The sequence below is a fragment of the Cibotium barometz genome, chromosome 19 (assembly GCF_041138505.1).
Source record: "Cibotium barometz isolate CiBa-2024 chromosome 19, ASM4113850v1, whole genome shotgun sequence".
In the NCBI taxonomy this organism is placed as follows: Eukaryota; Viridiplantae; Streptophyta; class Polypodiopsida; order Cyatheales; family Cibotiaceae; genus Cibotium; species Cibotium barometz.
Genome location: NC_141064.1, coordinates 54731903 through 54753016, shown reverse-complemented (window position 1 = coordinate 54753016; position 21114 = coordinate 54731903). Strand labels below are relative to the sequence as shown.

The 21114-nt window shown below is 46.0% G+C and overlaps 1 protein-coding gene across 1 annotated transcript in view; it reads left to right on the top strand.

Moving 5' to 3' along the window:
• LOC147628747 (putative protein phosphatase 2C 46) overlaps window positions 1-19029 on the top strand; it is a 47578-nt gene extending 28549 nt beyond the window's left edge. Inside the window, exon 4 of the mRNA XM_086813985.1 lies at window positions 18540-19029. Within this exon, the coding sequence (XP_086670111.1) occupies window positions 18540-18812 (273 nt within the window). The 3' untranslated portion in view covers window positions 18813-19029. The remainder of the gene's footprint in view (window positions 1-18539) is intronic.
• Window positions 19030-21114: the final 2085 nt, after the last annotated feature.

The following is a 21114-nucleotide window of genomic DNA, read 5'->3' as shown; positions in this document are numbered from 1 at the left end:
GAGATACCCGGTTCACAAAACAAAGTGTGTAGATGCCGAAAAGCATTGTAGAAGTTGAAATAGGTCCCCTAGGCATGGTACCTATGGATAGATGCTTTCTTTGTAAGTACTGGTCTTTCTAAATGCCCATTATATGCAAATTTGTATATTTTCTGATCATTGTCCTATATGTGGAGGATGACCTCATTGGTCTTTCGTTGTAAGTATTGGTCTTTTCAAAAGCCCATCATATTTTCTCTGAGCAGGGCAGGTATATGATCATTATCCTATATGTGAAGGATGACCTCATTATGATGGGGAACCATGAAGAGAAGATCCAATAGACACAGGAAATGTTGACATCAGAGTTTGAAATGATAGACCTTGGGCTTATGCATTTTTGTTTGGCTAGCAAGAGTCAGAGGAGCAAAATGATGGGCTTATGCATATTTGTTTGGGGATTGAGGGCTAACAAGAGTCAGAAAAGCACACTGGTGGGCGGATCCGCCATGACACCCATGCACTGTGGTACACGGTGACAAACTGGCTCATCAGCAGTGCAATAGGATATTTTGTCGTATGCCGTGACCACTTTGTGAGCCCCAGTCCGGGACATGTTAGAACATGAGCTATGTAGGTCAGTCTCCCAGCCATAGAGGTCAGTGTCAGGTCAGCCCTCCAGCAAGTGTTCATCATATGGGTGCATGTAGATGTTAGCGATAGCAGTAAGATGCATGGTAAGCATTTAGTTGCATTGCATATAGAAGGGGCCCGCCCTAAGGTAGCCCCAAAGATGGGCTAGCCTTGCAAGGGGTGGCCAGCACCCCTAGCATGCACATAGGACTAGTCTCGACTACCTTTTGGGGGGCTAAGAAGCAGTCAGCCAGGACTAATGGGGCCTACTCAGCAGTTGGCTAGTGCCAGACCGCTTTCGGCTAGCTGATGTGACACTCGGCCAGCTTATGCAGCAACCCGACCAGACCAAACAGCCGACCAAGCATTAAATGCGAGGTCGTGGGATTTTTTGCAGGCCGACAGCTTACAAGCAGTCGACCGACACCCTGTAGACATATAAAAAGGCAAGCCATGTTTAGTCCCATAAATCAGTAGGTAAAAATAAAAAATTATCAAAGCAAAGTCAAGCATGTATGCTTAGGCTCCAGCCTTTGCATACCTATAGCCACTCTTGTGCTCTCATCCCATGGCAAAGAAGCTCAGTCTCTTAGGAGTATTCAGCACACCAACCCTTAGTCTTGGGCCGGTGTATCCTCTTGAAGATAGCTTCACAGTCGTCTACAGCTTATGCACAGTACTGCCCAGCGTTTGGTCGCTTTGTCCTTGCGTTTGGCGGTCAATAAGTTAGTTTGTCTGCTTAGTCTTGTGGACACAGTTCAGCTTGTATACAGTTCTCCAAAAGAAGAAATAAAGCAAATACTCGTGCTTGCAAGAGGGGGCCCTTCAGTGGGTAATTCAGGACCCCATCTGGTGTCATCTCTAATACATCTCTTTTTGATTCATGTATGCTGTTTTAAAGGATTGCTAAAGACTCACTAAACTCGGTTTAAAGAAAGGCTTTGTTGTTTCACATGGTCCTAGCTCGGTGCATGCTACATTGGTATCACAGCTTGGGACGTGATTCAACCAGGCAACCTAGGGTAACGGCATCTTGTGGATGGTAAAGCTGAGATTAGGAAAAACCACTCACCCATCCACCATGGCATCAAGCTCCGAAGACGACACTAAAGATAGAAATGCTTCCGCAAAAAGAAGATGAAGACAACCAGAAGCTAAAGGAGCAGATAAGGCAACTCCAGATTCAACTCGAAAGAGTGCAATAAAAAACTGGCAGAATTACAGGTAACCTTGGCCGGACAGGAGACACCTAAAGAACAAAGTTCCTCTATGGAACTCTGGTGTCGATGGATGACTGAAAAAGAAGAGCAAGACCTTGAAGCAAGACTGGCCGAACAGCTGGCAGAGAAAGCCAAACGCAAGGCCAAAGAGGAGCGATTGCAGGCGGAGCTTGAAGTGAAGGCGAACCACGAGCGATAGGCCCGAGAAGACTTGAGGGACCAGTTCCAACAGACACTCCGGATTGTGGTAACTTTTTCCACCCTTCTCAATCCTCCACAATCCCAGTCATAGCCTCGACAACAGTTATCGTGCCTCACACCGAACTTCACCAAGTACGACGGCACGTGCGACCATTCGGTTGTGACTCAGTTTATTCACCAGTTTGTTGCCCACTTTCCACTTTCCAAAATCATAGAGACCCAAGACAGGGTGGCAACATTGGCCCCATTTGCGCACGGATTATTACATTGGCTTACCGGACTATGATTGGGACACCTTTGTGTCCGATTTGAAGACCAGGTTTCTACCTCCGCATTACATGACAAATCTTGAAGTTGAGTTCTACAAACTCACCTAGAACGGTTCCCCTATGCTTACCTACTCCAACAAAGTGATCACATCAGCTCATCAATTGGGGAAATCCAAGGAGGCAAAGCTCAAGCGGTTCATTCGAGGATCGGATCCAAACATTCGGTTCCCCGTTTGAAATTTTGAACCCCATACGTATGACAAGGCTTTGACTCTTGCGCAGAATCATGAGATGATGCTCAACGGAGGCAAGCGCAAGACCGCTCCAGTCACCCCCAACCTCAGCAGTAGTAGACGCAGACCACCAAGCAGAACCAGGCGTCTGAAGACAAACAGGGTTAGGGTTAGGGTTTACAGAAAGCAATCAGGCGTGGAAAACCAAGGAGCAGGAGATGAACACGACTGCTGTATATCTCAATGATAGAAAAGTGAAGTACAAGCCACATGATAGTGACCCCTAAAGGATAAGTGTTCACATGTCCGGCCATAAATGTGCCGGGTGGACCAAAACACTTATAAACTGCATATAAGTGAAACTGAACTAAACTGGGGGAAAACACCTCCACTAACTGAAGTAAAAAGTGCCCCAGTAACCTACTGATGATCACTAGCACTCCTCTGGGTGCATACACAGCATAAAACCCAACAAACCCCCCTGGAGTGATATGTGATCACTGTACATCATCCACCAAAAGGAAACAAATTCAAAGCATTGCGGAATGCTTCAAATTTCAGACGTGGTAATGCCTTGGTGAAGATGTCTGCCACATTCTGATCTGTAGGACAGTAGATCAGACTGATATCTCCTGCCTGGAGTCTCTCCCGAACAAAATGATAGTGAATCTCAATGTGTTTCGTGCGAGCATGAAACACAGGATTCCTGGCCACAGCAATGGCACTCTGACTATCAGTATAGATAGGTGTAGGCTCCTCCACTGAAATATCCATATCAGTCATAAGACGACGCAGCCAAACACACTCAACAGTAGTAGTGTAGGCTGCTCTGTATTCTGCCTCACAAGATGAAGTGGCCACTGTGGTCTGTTTCTTGCTTAGCCAAGAAATGCATGAAGCGCCAAGGAAGAAACAATTCCCACTAGTGGAATGTCTGGTATCAAAATCACCAGCCCAATCTGAATCACTATAAGCGTGTAACTGCATGTCACCCCCCTCAGGATAGAGCAAACCAAGAGACGAGGTACCCTGCAAATAACGGAATACACGCTTCACAGCTTGCCAATGTGACAACCGTGGGCTGTGCATGAATCTGCTCAACTGAGAGACTGCATACTGAATATCTGGCCTTGTATTACACAAGTAAATGAGGCACCCAACAGCCTGAGCATATGTAGTGGCATCAAAGGAAACACTGTCATCTTGTAGTGACAGTTTCATCCCAGGCTCCATAGGAGTACTAATAGGCTTGCAATCCTGAAATTTAAACTTCTCCAGAAGTTTAGCAACATAACGTGATTGCAACAACCCAATGCCTCTGTTATCCTGTACAAACTGTATGCCCAAATAGTAATGTACAAGGCCCAAGTCAGACATGTCAAATGTCTGTTGCAGTATCTCCTTAAATGCTGCAATTTTGTCATCATTTGATCCCATGAGCAAGAGATCATCCACATAAAGACTGATGACCAGCAGATCTGTCTCTTCTTTCTTCACATACAAAGTGGCCTCTGATGGACTGTTCACAAATCCCCGAGTGAGTAGAAAAGCATCTATTTTTGCATACCAAGCTCGTGGAGCTTGTTTCAAACCATACAAGGCCTTTTTCAACCTGCATACTTTCCCCTCATGACCATGTTCTGCAAATCCCATGGGCTGAAATACATAAACTTCCTTCTCGAGGTCCCCATGCAGGAATGCAGTCTTTATGTCCAACTGGTGAACAACCCAACCACGATGTGCAGCCAATGCAATGACACACCTAAGTGTCGACATACGGGATGTAGGAGCAAATGTCTCCTCATAATCAATGCCCTTCTTCTGTGCATAGCCCTTTGCAACTAGACGGGCTTTGTACCTGTCAATGGATCCATCTGCTTGTCTTTTCAACTTATAGACCCATTTAGTACCAATGGCTTTCTTGCCTTTGGGCAGATCAACCAAATCCCATGTTTTGCATCCACAAATGAATTAGGCTCATCATCATCCTGTAAACTGGCTACCATAACCAGATTCAAATCCATGATGTGTGCATGCTCATTGGTCCTTGTCTCCCTACGAGTACGACCAGCAAGAGGACCCTCTAAATGGCTGTCCTGAATTGTCCTCAAATACCATCTAGGTATATGTCTGACTTGTGGTGCCTGCTGTCCCATATTTGGTTCAGCTTCTGGCTCATTTGGCTGCTGAATTTCTGCACCACCTACATCATTTGCTGGCTGTCCAATACCCTCATGAGTTGGATCACCAACTGTAGAATGAAACTCCATGGGTAGTAGACCTTCAAACACATCATTTTCAGCCTGATTTGCCTCATAACCAGCCATGGATAATTCTGATTTTTCATCAAAAATCACATCCCGACTGATGAATATCTTCCTGGATAGTGGGTCATATAACCTGTAGCCCTTGCTCTCACGGCTATACCCAACAAAAATGCATCTTGTGGCTTTATCATCAAGCTTCCTCCTCAACTCTTTGGGTATGTGTGCATATGCAAGGCACCCAAAGATACGAAAATGCGATACAGAAGGCTTGCGGCCATGCCAAGCCTCAAAAGGAGTAATAGAAACCAATGCCTTTGTGGGACATCGATTCAAAATATGACAAGCACACATTACTGCTTCCACCCAAAAGATATGTGGTAGTCTTTTTGCCTTTAGCATACATCTGGCCATCTCCATGAGTGACCGATTTTTCCTTTCTGCAACCCCATTCTGCTGTGGAGTGTAAGGAGTAGTATACTGATGTTTTATACCTCTACTCCCAAGAAAGGAATTCAGCACATGTGACATATATTCCCCCCCTCGATCAGAACGGAGAGTCTTCACCTTGCATCCTGATTCTGTCTCAGCAAGTGCTACAAAGGCCAAAAATGCATCATATACCTGTGATTTCTGTGTCAAAGGATAGACCCAGCATATACGAGAGAAGTCATCAATAAATGTTGCAAAATAAAAGCAACCACCTAATGACTTTGTCTGCATGGGACCACAAAGATCACTGTGTATAAGTTGCAACTTTGCAGTTGCTCTTAGAGCCTGATCACGTGGGAAGGAAAACCTGTGCATTTTTCCCAAAATACATCCTTCACAAATGTGATCTGGAGGCTTCTCCATGAGAGGTAGATCTGTAAACATATTATGTCGCTGCATAAGCATAAGACTACCAAAATTTACATGCCCCATGCGAGCATGCCATAACTCCGCATCAACCATAGCTGGAGTAAGAGTGAATGCATGATAAGCAGACTGATCCACTGGCTGAAATGCATCCAACTCATAAAGTCCATGACATAATGTACCAGTAAGCATCAAGGTCAAGGCATTTGCTTTGTCTCTGACCATGCATTTATCATCATCAAAGTGGACTTGCATTCCACAATGTGCTAAAGAAGAAATGGACAACAAATTCTTCTTTATCCCTGGTACATATAAGGCATTTGTAAGGCGGAGAATGGAGCCATCAATGGCTGTAAGCTGAATCTCCCCAATGCCACACACTGGATATGAAGCATTGTTGGCACACTGAACAGTTTTGCCAACAGGGGCAGGGACAACATGGCTAAACAAATCCCTGCGAGATGTGATATGCTTTGAGGCACCACTATCAAAATACCAAGTACATGCATGCTCTGTCAAACTGAGTGCCTGTGAAGACCAAGAGGCATCATAGCTGCATGTAAAAAAACAGTAATCCCTGTCCTCAACAAAAGAAGCAGTCTCTGGAGGAGCTTTAGGAGCATCATTAACAGACATTCCAGCTTCCTTTGCCTTCTCTTTGGCAATCCTCTTCCTACATTCCGTGATGTAGTGACCTGGCTTTTTACAGTAATGACATTTGCCCTTCTTCTTGGGCTGTCCATCACCTTTCTTGGTATCCTGTGAAGAACCACCATCACCTGAATTTTGATTTGCACTCTTTGGCTGAGATTTTCCTTTCCCCTTTTGACCTGTAGTAAATGCTTGTTCAGCATTTGTGTTCATATTCATATTCTTCCTCATTTGCTCCTCTTGTAGTAAGAGAGCAACAAGTTCCTGATACTTGAGGGGTTCAACAGCATTCCTCATGCTAAGGTTCAAAGAGGTATGGAAAGCCAAGTATGATCTTGGCAAAGAGTGCAAGATGGTGGACACAAGCTGTGTCTCAGGAATAATCTCATCCACATTGATGAGTTGCTCTCTCAAATCCTGCAGCTTGTTTAAGTGGCTAGACATATCATCTCCTTCATTCATTTTCTGATTTTCCAGCTCTCTTTTCAAAAATGAGATCCTAGCCTCATTACGAGCAGCATACATCTGCTCCAAAGTCACCCATGCATTCTGTGAAGAGCCAGCTGAACGAATATGAGGTATAATGGACCTCTGAACTGACAATGCAATGAGTGACAAAGCTTGTGCATCCCTGGCATCCCATGTCTTTTGAGCATTTGTTCTCTGAACAGGCAATGGCTGTCCTGGAGCCTGTACCTGTTGTCCTCGTCCACGAGCACCCCCTTGGGGAGGAGTCTCTGGAGCCAATGGACCTGGACGTGGTTCATCACCACTAACAAAATCCCAAAGACCTTTTGCCACAAGCACATTTTTCAGCATAAAACTCCACAAGGAGTAGTTCGTGCCATCCAATTTGTCTTCCTTAGACAAATATGTGAATACATCACTTTGCTGTTGATTTGCCATTATGCTTTACGCACAATGTTGTACCTGTTTACCAAAAAACCCAATAGCAAAAACCCTGATAACAACTGTACTCCACTGAATACAGTTCACCCAAATCTGCCTGCACTCTCAATCCTCTGAATGTGCAACTCAATGCACCAATGACTGAACAGAGCAGGAAATGGCGTACACAATGCCAAAATGCCCCAAAAATGCCCAAATTTGTTGCACCCAAACTGTGCAAACAACCTGTATATTTTCTTGCTAGAAAAACTGCCTGTTGTGCCTGTATATTTTTCACAGAGAAAAATAAGAATGCCCAAAACTCAAAACCTGTAATGCTTACCAGCTGAGATTGCAATACGTATGAGTTGATTGTTGTACTCGTAGACTGTTGTACTGTGCATGTACTGTACGAAAGCAGTCCTCTGTAAGCAAGCAGGTACAGTACGGATACTGAGGCGACCACAGTACTGTGCAGGTTCAGTCGGCGCTGAAGGCGTATGGCTGCGCAGGTGACAGTCGGCACTGTCGGGGCTGCAGGCGGCGTCTTGTAGTACTGTTGGCGCTGAAGGCGTATGGCTGCGCTTGACTGTACGGTGGCTGGTACACGTGCGCTGAAGTTATAGGCGGCGTACTGTAGTACCCGACTGAAGGCTACGTGTAGTAGTGTAGGCGACGTACTATAGTACCCGACTGAAGGCGACCACTTTACAGAAGGCGGCGCACAGCTACACGTACAGTCGGCGCTGTCTGGTACAGTTGGCGCAGGCAGGTGACAATCGGCCCTTACAGGCACGTAGGCTGCAGTACGGCGGCGCTGTCAGGTACGGAGGCTACAGTACGGCGACGTTGACAGGAACAGGAGCTGCAGTACGGCGGCACTGTCAGGTACGGAAGCAGCAGTACGGCGGACTGGTACGGACAGACGTACGGGCAGATGTACGGGCAGTTGATAAAGGTGAATGTGTACAGCAATGGGCAAAGGCAAAGCTTCAATGGCTCTGATACCAATTGAAGACAAACAGGGTTAGGGTTAGGGTTTACAGAAAGCAATCAGGCGTGGAAAACCAAGGAGCAGGAGATGAACACGACTGCTGTATATCTCAATGATAGAAAAGTGAAGTACAAGCCACATGATAGTGACCCCTAAAGGATAAGTGTTCACATGTCCGGCCATAAATGTGCCGGGTGGACCAAAACACTTATAAACTGCATATAAGTGAAACTGAACTAAACTGGGGGAAAACACCTCCACTAACTGAAGTAAAAAGTGCCCCAGTAACCTACTGATGATCACTAGCACTCCTCTGGGTGCATACACAGCATAAAACCCAACAGCGTCTAACCAGCAGGCAGGTTAGGGGGCTCCCAACAACAAGGATCAAAACAAGCAGGTTTCAGGGCTGCGTTTGATGCTCCATAGACTCTGGGTTCAAGGCAAACAACATGGCAACCCTCTCATCTCTTGGGGTGATCTTTACAGCATGTTTGTGGGCTGGAAACAGTGCTGTTAAGTCCAATTCAGCAAGGTTCTTTGCAACAAATTCGAAGGCAAACACTATCTAAACCTTTGTAAAGCCTGTGGCTCTAAGGGTGGAATCTTCGGGTGGCCAGAGCGAGGGTTTTCATGGCTGGTTATTCGGGACAGCACTATTGCTAGAGGGTGTGATCATGTACTAGAGTATGGCTGTGCCCGAGGGACTCTTGGAAGACTGAGATTGAGGTCTCATGCAATTGTTTTAATTGTTTTCATCATATTCTGGATGTATGTAGTGCCAGTCTGTGTTTACTTTTTGGCACCCGTTATCTTGTATTGGAACGTAATAAGATACCTCTGGGGGAGTTGGCCCACCCATCTGATTCCAGTAAAAGAAACCTACACTGCAGTGGATGTGGCCAGAGTGTTCCTCAAGGAAATCTTCAGATTGCATGGCGCTGTGTCTTGTGCAGGTTTCTCATATTGCTATTTTTCAGTGTTTACAAAGCATGATTATGTATTGTCAGAGGCTTCTGTATTATGCCATGGGACATTCTGAAGACCGCCCAAGAGATACGTTCCTTGGTGGGCTTGTGCCAAGCGTACAACTCACATATGGATCGGTTTTCTAACCTTGCAGCACCATTGACAGATTTTCTCAAGGAAGTGAAGACTAGAAGACATAAAGTTTCAGTCACACATGTAAGGCTTTGGAGGCATTCTTTGCTTTGCAAAAGGCGGCTTCCGAAGCACCTGTCCTTAAACTCGCATCATTAGTATTCAGATAGTACATGAGTCCACTGTGTTGGAGATACGAGGCAAAGATTTAGACAGTATGAAGACACAGTATATAGATTATCCAGAATTCGGAACTCCTTACAGTATCGCCCTTTATTCAGATGCCGGTCATTATACCATTCAGGACAGTTGGCTCTTTTACAATGGTTGACTCTGTGTTCTCATAATGTCATCATTAAGGGGCGGGTACGGAGACTCTCCATGGGTGGCATATTTAGAAGTGGAGGGTGCAAAGTAGCACACTGCAAGGTAGATGTCCCGGGCGTTCTCTGTCTTGATCCTCACCCACAAAAACCATGCAGCCTCATCCCGCCTGATCACCTGTATCACATGCTGAAGCTCCTTCCTGTATAGTAAAGCCACCCCTCCTGACCCCCGGGTGCCCCTTGCTGGGTGTTGTGGGCGGTGAATAGACTCCCATCTGTTTCCTCTCACCTTTGGAAGCCGAATCCCGTTTAGACATGGAGCGAGCGAGAGAGAGAGAGAGAGAGAGAGAGAAAGAAAGAAGAAAGAAGAAAGAAAACTATATTAACGTCCTTTAGAGGCCACATCTGACCTATAGGACTAATCAGATACATCCATGTGATTACATTCCACTTCGGGGGCAACAAAATGAAAATAGAGATAAAACTAAAAATAGTTCAAATTCCCTACATGACCGTAGGAGAATCCTAGATAACATGAAGGATTTCTCTAGCAGCTACTCTTCATTACTACCATGTTTGGTTGTCTTGAAATCTGCAATAACAGCTCTACCTCTACGGTAGACTGCCCATTTTCCTTGTTTCCTTGCTTCGTATACTTTATTAAGTTCTTGTTTTCTGTTTTTTAGTTGTGTGGCTGTGAGTTCATCCGCCATCCACACCTTCGTTCCCTTCAGTGACCTTGTTTGCTTCATGACTTTAATTTTGTCTTTCATATTTGCGTACCTCAAAACCACATGTTTTCCTTTGATTGCCACTGAGGGATCTCCAATGTCGATGAAAGGGATAGCTCTGCACAGCTTTCTTTGTAGAATCTCGCATTCCGGGACATAAGTATCATTCGCAATCTCCTCGTCCTCCAATACCTCTACCTGTTCCCAACCCTTTGACAAACCACCCACCCTAATTTCTTTTGCAATCCATTGCTGCTCGTTCTCTTCATTAATATGTGATATTACTTCTTTAATGAGAATTTCTTTAGGCTGTGATTCAAGTAAATTTACCTGTGTGATTTCCTCCCTGTTTTCTTTTTCGTGTTGTTGTTCCTTAATCTGTTTCTCCAAGGTTGAAAGATGTTGTTTTGTCTGATGTAGTTCATTTTGCAAGGCTGAATTTGTTTGCTAAAGATGTTGAATCATGCTCAGGAGGTACTGCTCCCATGGTGATGGTTTTTCATTGGGTTTGGTAGGAGGGGAGATGAGGGTTTCGGAGAAGGTTTTCTTGCTGGCCATGTCAAACTGCTGGACTGTTTGAGAGGTTGCTCTTCACGAACCCCACCCCCATGAGGTGCAAGCCCTTACCTGCTTGGAGGTGGGTTACAACCCTACCCTACAACTAAGGTGCGTAGGTGCGTATGTGAGTAGCAGGAGAGATGGGCAACGGGAAAGAGAGAGAGAGAGAGGGAGAGTTATGTTGCTGCCTTGGGAGCCGGAGAGAGAGAGAGAGAGAGAGAGAGAGAGAGAGAGAGAGAGAGAGAGAGAGAGAGAGAGGGAGGGGCGGGTGGGAAAAGCGGGCGAAGAGAGAGAGAGAGAGAGAGGCGAACAAGGGCGGGTGGGGAAAGGGAGCCGGAGAGAGAGAGAGAGAGAGAGAGAGAGAGAGAGAGAGAGAGAGAGAGAGAGAGAGAGAGAGAGAGAGAGAGAGAGGCGAACAGGGGCGGGCGGGAGCGGGAGAGAGAGAGAGAGAGAGAGAGAGAGAGAGAGAGGGGCGGGTGGGAAAAGAGAGAGAGAGAGAGAGAGAGAGAGAGAGAGAGAGAGAGGCGAACAGGGGCGGGTGGGAAAAGAGAGAGAGAGAGAGAGAGAGAGAGAGAGAGGCGAACAGGGGCGGGCGGGAAAAGACAGAGAGAGAGAGAGAGAGAAAGAGAGATTTATTAACGTCTTCCAAAAGACCGAACTCGGCCTATGAGACAAATCAGTGTACCTATGTGGGGTATCCTCTGTCATCCCAACAAAATGAAAAAGTACTGAACTAAAAAAAAAGCTGAATCTGGGTGTGCAATAAGTACAATGAGTGGGGGGGAGGGAATGGAGCTCTACTACTAGGAGAATGCAAAGCCATATGCATGGAGTAAACAATCATGATATGCAACCTAGCTAGCTCCATCCTGTACCATACTGGGGATATAATATGATATACATCGATGAAGGGGGTGTCCACAGCTCCCTGAAGAACATGCCTGGGTCTGCTCTGAAGCGAGCCAGTTGCTCCGCACCCTCTCTGTGAAACTGAGCTCTGATCTCTGTCATCTCTCTCTGGTATAGGCGTGGTGTTCGAAAGCCAGGTGTCCTCTGTCTCCTGTGGGCTCTGAGTGTCTTTGCTCTCTGGAGAGTAATTCCCTGCTGTGTAGGGACTGGGAGTGGGATGGATCTCTGAAAAAATGTAGTAATCTGTGTCTGTCGTCCCCCCTCTGGAGCTGTCTGAGCCTGTAATGATGTCTCTCTGTGACGCTGTATGTCTAGAATGAATCTCCCCAGTATGTGCTAGTCTGCTCCCTCAAAGATCTGGCATAGGGAATGTGGCTCTTTGAATAAAATGGGATATCTCTCTCTCTCTCATGGCTGTATATGCTCTGCATCTGCATACATAATGCTCCTCACTCTCCACCTCCTCTCTGCACAATTTGCATACCCTCTTCTCTCGGGGGATCCGTGCTGCTCTGCCAGTCTCGATCTCCAATCGATGTGATGAAACTCTAAGCTGACCAATAGCCACTCAGGAGCCGTGTGGTAAAAAGCCCTCCATGTATCTAGGCCTCTATATAAATCCATCATCAGTGATACTCATGAAGTGATCTCTGTAGTATAGCATCTTTGGTGGAAGAGGCTGTGTAGGCGATATCCATGTCTCTCGTGTATAGAGCTGCCATTGGTCCTGTGTCAATACTCTGTTCCTCTCACTATGAGAGAGACAGATATGTGGTGCATCCCTGTCATACTGGAATGGTGGTAGATGATCCATGTCTAGGCCATGCTGTGAGAACCAATGTGTGACCTGTGCATACCATGATCCTCTGTCTCCTGCCTCAGCCAGCTGTCTAGATGCCTCAAAAGCTCTGTATGACAATCTGTCCTGTGGCATCTCTCTGAATGTGTCTAGCAAGCATATAGTTTGGAATATGGCCTCTACCATCATAGGAGGCGCAACAAACTCTGCTCGGATAATGTCATGAGGTATTGACGGTTTGTTGCGTATTATGCGTGCCATCATGAGGGCCTGTGGTCTCTCTATCTGTGTCCACCAATGGGTAGCAAGGCCTGGCGCCCATACCGTTGCTCCATACATCATTGCCGGTGTGACTAATGTGTCAAATAGCCACCCCTTCGTCCGGGGCTCCTGAAAATGCGCATGGTGGCACTGTCTCTCTAGCATAGCCAAGGCTGCATATCCCTGTGTCAATCTAGCTCTGGCTGCTGAACCCATGGTGAAGCGCGTGGTTGCTACAGAGAAGGTAACCCCTAGGTACACGTATGATGTCACCACCTCCACCTGGCGTTCTGACTCCTCTCGATGTATGAAAGACCATAACCTTGGTTTTCCCAAGGTTCACAGTAAGACCCCTCTGTGTGCAGAAATCATCGAGTGCATGTAGATGCTGCTGTAGACCTCCTGGAGACGTAGACACTAATACAATATCATCAGCATAAAGCATAATATGTACTGAGGTAACTGCTAGATCAACTCCATCTACGCCTCCTCGTGTAATGAAGTCAGCCACCTCATCAATGTATAACCCAAATAGCGTGGGGGAAAGTGGGCATCCTTGCTTCACACCAATGGTGCTAGCAATAGTCACGGACATACCTCCTGGGCATCTGACTCGCCCAAAAACCTGCTCATATAATGCATAGATGCCCCATGTCATATCTGCTGGTATGCCAAGAGACTGCAGGTGCTGAAAGAGCCTCTCTCGTGGTACTGTGTCAAATGCCTTGCGGAAATCCACAAAGCAGCAATAGAGCTTTCTCTTCCTCACTCTGGCCTGATCAATCATACATCTCAAAGTGAATACATGGTCAGTGGTAGCGAAAGCTCTCCTGAAGCCTGCCTGCCCTGATGAGCGTAAATCTGCTCGCTCAGCATATAAGCTAAGCTCTTGCTCCAAGACTGCACCATAGAGTTTGGCCAACACGTGGCTAACCATAACCGTCCTGTAGTTGCTCGGATCGAGCATATCCCCTGTTTTGTGGATCGGCACAATGGTGTGCATCGTCCACTCCGCAAGCAAACCCTCTGCTAGTGCCCTGTTAAACAGGTGTGCAAGAAAAGGAGCCAAAGAATCTACTGCATGTATGAGATGCTCACCCTGTAGACCCATATGGTCGGCGGCCCGTCCATGCTGTAGGCGGCGGATAGCTTCCTTCGTACCATCGAGTGGGTAAAGAAGCTAGCTATGGTAGGTCGAGGCTGCTGTGGCTGAGGTATAGGTGGGTGTTGTGGGGCGTGGTATAGGCCCTCTGCATATGTGTGCCATGTCTGTGGGTCTGCAATGGGTGTCGGTTTCCGGGGCTCTTTGAAGTGCCACCATGAGATAGGGCTATCTCTACTCATGAAGAAATGGAAGATCTCTAGCTCTTGTATCTCTGCGAAGGCCCTCCTTTTGCGGCGAGTAAAGTCTCCTCATCTCTCTTCTCGACTCCTGCTCTGTGATGGCTCCCAAGGCTCTCTGTATGCGGAGCCGTGAGTATAGGGCTCTGCACTCGTCATCATACCATCTGTTCTGGGGCATAGTCCCAGATTTCGCAGGCTCTCCTGAGTGGACACGATGTGGGAAGCTCTGAAATGCAGCCGTGTGTAGGAGTGATGCCAGCTGGGCTGTAATGGTATCCATAGGTGCCAGGGGATCCATGAGTAGGAGCCTATCCTCTACTCTGCCAGTGTATATGTCTGCCATGTCATGTGTGAAGTAGATGATAGTGTGTGGCGTCGGTATGTGGGGGGCTGGTGATACCGGTGATCCGGCTAGTGAAAATGCCAAGTATGTATGATCTGCCCCAATAAGACGAGGTGGGATGGAGAATGAGGTGACAAGCTGTGATGCCTCCAAAGACCCCATAATGTAGTCTACCACTGTGCCTCCGGTCCGTGTATGACCCCCATGTGGGAAGCATGTCAGCCCTCCTGATCCCGGCCACTGTAGCATCCCGTTATAAATAACGAGACGATGCTTGGCTCCCAACTCTAGTAAGTGGTCCCCATAATGTCCTCTGTCTGGTCTAGTGTCCTGATGCCCGACTAGCCCCTATCTCCTCTGGATCCACAGGGTGGAGGATCTCCATGTCATCATAGTCATACACCTCACACTGTCTGCTCTGTGTGTGGGCATTGAAGTCACGCGTAAGAAATACTTTCCCTAGTGTAGAATAATGCATAATCTCCTTTGACAGACAAGTGTATGGCGAGGCTCCTGTCTCCTCCTCCTGTGGCATGTCCTCTGTAATGACATATGAGGATCCTGATGGAGGAAAGTAACACAGGGCTATGTATATAAACCTGTGCTGTGAGAGCTGTAAGCTGATCCACATGTATCTGGCCTCTGGATCCTGTGCTACCACTCTCAGTCTCCCCTGTAGCTCCCGTCTGAATAGAACTGCTACTCCCCCCGACCCTCTCGAGGTACCCTGGCGTGTGGTCCTCCTGCATGCTGACTGCCACTGGAATCCCTCTACTCGAGGTAGCCCTCTCTCTGGGCTCTGATGTGTCTCTGTCAGAAGTATGATGTCTCTCCCCACCATAACATGCTCCAGTCGTCTAGGCTGCACCCATAGTGAACCGTTACAGTTCCATACTGCCATGTGTATCTCTGTCAGTGGCCTGGTCTGTGCCCCATAGGCCCCAAACCACTAACCCATGGGCCGGCCATCAATGATGACCTGACCATCTCGATAGAAGGCCTTGTTGCCTTCTCTCCTCGCGTGTAAGACTCGTGGCATGCAAGCTCTCCTATGCTCTAGCTGCATCCTCGTGAGATCATCAGCCAAGAAAATAGGAGCTCCCTCTAAGCCTCGTAGTATGACCCTCTTCCTCATGAAGGTGACCCTCTCCGTCTCTCTTGCAAACTGTAGGATGAGGGCTCGCTTGCGTGTTGAGTCTTTCCCGGCTCTCCATGCTTTAGTGAAGGGGAGAGGGTCCTCTTCCCTGTAGCCTAGCTTCATGCATAGAAGGTGTCCATCTTTCTCGGGAGGAGTGGAGTTGGGTGTCTTGGCTATACTTGTGACCCGAATGTTGAGGCGGCGGGCATGCCTCATCTTCTCCTCCTCCATGGTGGTGTGAATGATTTGATGTTCTTCCCTTTGAGTCTCCTCCCTCACTTCTTTGCGGATGTTCTTCTTCACCACCTCAACCCATCCTGACTGCTTGGCTTCGAGTTTTCCCTCCATGTCCTTTGTGATCTCCCCTTCTTCCTTCTCGGTGTTCTTGACGGCTACCAGTTCCACTTTCAATGCACTCACCTCCTCCTTGAGTGCTTTGTTCTCTTGTTCAAGGCCTGTGACCCGTGCTTCGAGGGCCATGATGTGCCTGTGTAGTTTGTTCTCCACCTCATTGAGGTTGGAATCGGATGTCTTCTTGTTCTCCTTGATTAGTGCCTTCATTGCCGTGTCGAGGGCCTCGAGTTTCTCTTGGAGACTCGGGGCCATTCCTCGAGATTACTCTGCAGCCCTTCCCACAGGCAGGGAGGAGAGAGAGAGAGAGAGAGAGAGAGAGAGAGAGAGAGAGAGAGAGTTATGTTGCTGCCTTGGGGGCCTGAGCAAGGGTGGGTGCGTGGGTGGGGAACAGGCAGGCCAGCGTAGCGCTAGCGAGGCGCAATGGCTACTGGGCGGCAGTAGCGAACAGGGAAGGGCTACTGGGCGGCTACGCACAGAGGCGCGAAGTGAACAGGGAGCAGGGAACAGAAGCGGCGAAGCGGGGGCGAAACAGCGAACAGAGAGAGGGCGGCGGAAGCGAACAGAGAGAGGGCGGCGAGCAGGGGCGAACAGGGAGAGGGCGACGGAAGAAAACAGAGAGAGAGAGAGAGAGAGAGAGAGAGAGAGAGAGAGCGCTTAGAGATGGCGGTGGAAACCTCTCACGTCAGTGTGTGAGAGAAAAGTTTCATCAACTAAAGTAAAAGCCCCTAAATCAAAGGCACACAAGGGTCCAACCATAATTTGCCATGTGTCCCTATAAAGGTGTAAGTGAGATTTTTAAAACCACTCAAACTATTAATGCTATAAGGCCTAGTGTGCCTAGCACTAATACCTTCTAACTCCTACATACAATTCCACCACAAATGTGCATATCTCCTACACTCTTCTACTTCTCTCTACTTCTTTGTGTCATCATTGTGCATGTGATTAGTGTTAACCTTTGTAGCTTAGCATTAATCATCATTAATTACGCTTCGCATAGTTAGCATGTTACAGGTATTATAGCTTATAGGTTCTTCCTAGCCTTTTTTTTGCATGTAACAAATTAAGGTCTGCATTTTTTGCATTTGTAGTCAAATTAGGACTTGGGTTTTTGCATCTGCAACCAGTTTTGTGCATGTGTTAGGGTTCCCTACATAGGTGTTCCATGTAATAATAGTTTGCATGTAGAAATAGGTCAAAGCTTAGGTAGGCAAGACATCATCGTAGACATGAAAGCATACTGGGAATAATTCTTTCAAAATCCCAATAACGTGAAGCCCAATATTGGCGGGCATCTGAAGAAAGAAGATGGGAGCGTGAAGAACACCTAGCATGATGCCTTATGATGCCAACTTTCATGAGGCCAAATACAAGCAAGGATGCAGTATTGGCCAAGTAGTGGAAGTTGACAAGAATGCTGTAGTTGCCGCAGTTGAAGGTCAAGGACATAGGGACATTGGCAAGTGGTGGAAAAGTTCGGGTGATAGCAGAGGAGTCATCAGTTCCAGAAAAGCAACCATTGGCAAGGGAGCGAGATCAAGTGGCGGTAATTCTAATGGAGCAAGAAGTGGAAAAGGAGCCAAAGAAAAGGAACATGAGCCTATGGATGGACCTAGTCAGGAATGGAGCAAAGGTGCATGGTTTTCTCAATGCTACATGCACACCTTAATCCAATGCCACATGGATATGCATGTTACTTATAGCCACCAAAATCATAAGTTCAAAGGCCGGATATGAGCAGGTCGGAGCAGTTTTGGCAGCCCATTAGGTGCCCAAGATATGCACCAATGGTTAGGACATATATTGGGCACAAAATGAAACACATTTAATGACATTTTGGATGATATTTTGGGATCTGAAAGGGGCTGGCCTACCAGCATACGACCTGCCATCAAAATCCCTATATAACGTGAGGTGAAGGGTCATAATTCAGCATTCAGCAATTGGACAATAGTCCTTGATCAACAGAAGGCAGCCTCAAATAGCAGATTGCAACTTTTGGTAATATGCAGGAGTAGGTTAGGCAAAGAGTCTCTCTTGTCTACTTCTCTCTACTTGTGTCATCATTGGGCATGTGATTAGTATGAATTTTTGTAGCTTAGCATTTATCATCACTTGAGAAGACCTATCAACTCCAGCCAGATAAGGCGATTGATTTCTTGTTGGGAGAGATCCAGGAACGGGGAGTCGAGGTTATATTAGAAGAGGGGGGAGACATCCCATTTGAAAGGCTTTCTTGTTGGGAGAAGTCTAGGAATGGGGAGTCGAGGCTATTTCGGAAGGAGAAACTTGAGAATACCAAGATCTACTCTGCCCCTCTCAATCCAACTCCATCGAGCAATCAAGGGCCAACCGTGGGATACTCTCACTGTCAAGTGTATGTATATGGTGGATGTAGGAGAGAGAGAGAGAGAGAGAGAGAGAGATTTATGGAGTAAAATAGTTAATGTCTCTGCAACTTGAATGATCTTCTTTTGCTTTACAGGGAATTGCAAGGAGATTGATCAGAGCAGCTCTTCACGAAGCTGCTAGGAAGCGTGAACTACGATACTCAGATCTGAAAAAGATTGAGAAGAAAGTTAGGAGGTTTTTTCATGATGACATAACTGTTGTTGTTGTGTTCATAGATCATGAACTTCTTGGTAGACAGGCGAACTTTCCGCCAGTTTCTCTTAGAGGTGGTGGTGACCATACAAATACACCTTCTTACATGTTTTCAATAGATGTTATGGACACTGCCCATGAGGCACGAGCCTGAACTTATCGCAATAAGGCCTGAGCTCATTCTGTATGATTCCCTAAGACACTTGACTTTTATCATTTACAAGATCTACATATGGCCAAAACAAAGGCTTTGAGGTTTGTACTTGGTTCATTGTGTTTGAAGCCGGTAAAAATTGGTAATCTGAACTTTTGTCAGCTATAGAAGGCGGGCATTGAAGAGGTGTGAAATGAAGGAAGACTTTTGTCAGCCGGCTATGTGTGCTATGGGGTTGTTTTTTCTTGAGTTCGAGTTGTCAGTTTTTCAACTGGCTGCGCTCCTGCCCTTGTGTGTTGACTTGCTAGTCCAAAAAAAGCCTGTTTGTATGTGTTTTGTTGACCCAAAACTTCTGGCCCAGAACATGTTAAAGTAAGATCAAGCTGTTGAAATTGTCATTTTGAAGATTTTATCTTCATGCCATGTTTTGTTGTCTTGTATTGGAGCAATGAGTAGTGTCAAGTTATCCAGATGAAAAATGTGGCCTGGTTTGGTAGTGTACAGATTATAACATGAAGTATAGAGCACTACCCAAAGGCACAGAAGACCTAAGAAAATATACTTGAAGGAAAAATATAATTTGAGCCATAGATTGATACCTTAGCTTTGTATAATCAAGTGATAAGTCATGACAAATCAAAAGTGCCAATTGGGCTTTGTGACTAGTCTCATGTGTGAAAGTGGTTATGTCGCTTGTTTTACCATGCTCTCTATGCTATGTGATGGAGCCGATGATCATTATAAAGAGAATGCGGGGGGGAGAGAGAGAGAGAGCTTGAGTTCTTTGCAAGCAAACACACACACACACACACAAGAGTGCAAGACATGAGAGAGATCTATATGAAAATTTTTTAATATTTTTCTCTTCTATACAACCATATAACTAAAAGATAAGAGTATTTTCATAAAGGGAAAGTACTCTCTTACAACAACATACAATGGTCCGTCTATAGTGTAAACCCGACTATATGAGCTGGCGCTATTACTAGTCCAATCAGCATGTATACCCATGTAGCTGTATCTTTGTGTCAACCTCATAGAAAATTCCATAATTAACTGTGGACTTTATGTGCCTGAGAATCTCTCTACTTAATTCCAAGTGGCTTCCTAGAGGCTTGCATAAATTGACTCACAAGTTCAACAACATAGTTCAAGTCTGGGCTAGTAATGGTTATGTAGATCAAGCTACCCACTATGTGCCTGTATGTAGTGGGGTCTTATAAAAGCTCACCTGTATCTGCGGAAAGCTTTGTGTTCTGTTTCAATGGCATCGAAATAGGCTTACATCGTGTCATACTATACTTGGACAACATGTCCAAGCCATACTGTCTTTGTAATAACAAAATGCCATGAGGTGATCTCACCACCTCATGTCCAAGAAATACCGTAGCTCACCCAAATCCTTTATCTTAAACTTTTGCTTCAAAAGCCTCATGACATCATATATATCAACATCACTATCATCAGTGATAATCAAGTCATCCATGTAGATGACTAATAGCATGATCCCTCTGTCTTTTTCACATAAAAAGAAAACATTGCATTGGATATTGAAATCTAATGGTAACATTCCCGATCTTGTTTGGCCATGCTCTAGGTGCTTGCTTCAAAATATACAAGACTTTGCGTAACTTGCACACAAAATCTAGGTGTGCATCACTCATAACCTGGTGGCTGCATCATGTCTACTTCTTCTTGTAAATCACTATGCAAGAAGGTATTCTTTACATCCACCATGCAAGAGGCACAAAAGGTTGATCTATCTTTTTCTTCCCTTTGCGTGATACATGTGTACTTACATCTGTGCTCAACTAACCTGACCATGGACTAACATTGGAGCCACTGCTAGAGAACTCTCCAAGTCCACTAAGTACTTGTGATTGTTGCTTTACATGTGATGCATCAACACTTCTTACATCTGGATCTTATGTTGCTTTCATCCGCTAGTGCATATCAGCTACTCATCTTGTCAAAGACAACATCTCTACTTACTGGCATCTAACGATTGGTAGGGTTATAACATCTATAACCTTTCTACTCCATAGTATAATCAATAAAGATGCATTTTCATGTTTTTGGATCCAAATTTATTCTTACTTCATCAAGAACATGCACATATGCAATACATCCAAATACTTTCAAGTGAGACACATTTGGTCTTATGCTTATAAACTTCTTGATTTAGGCATCATACCATGAACAGTTGCAGTGGGTGTCCTGTTTATAATGTACATAGCAGTTGCTCTACTGCTTCTCTCCATTAGTTGATGAGTGGTAGATTTTAGACCTCTTTCAGAGATAG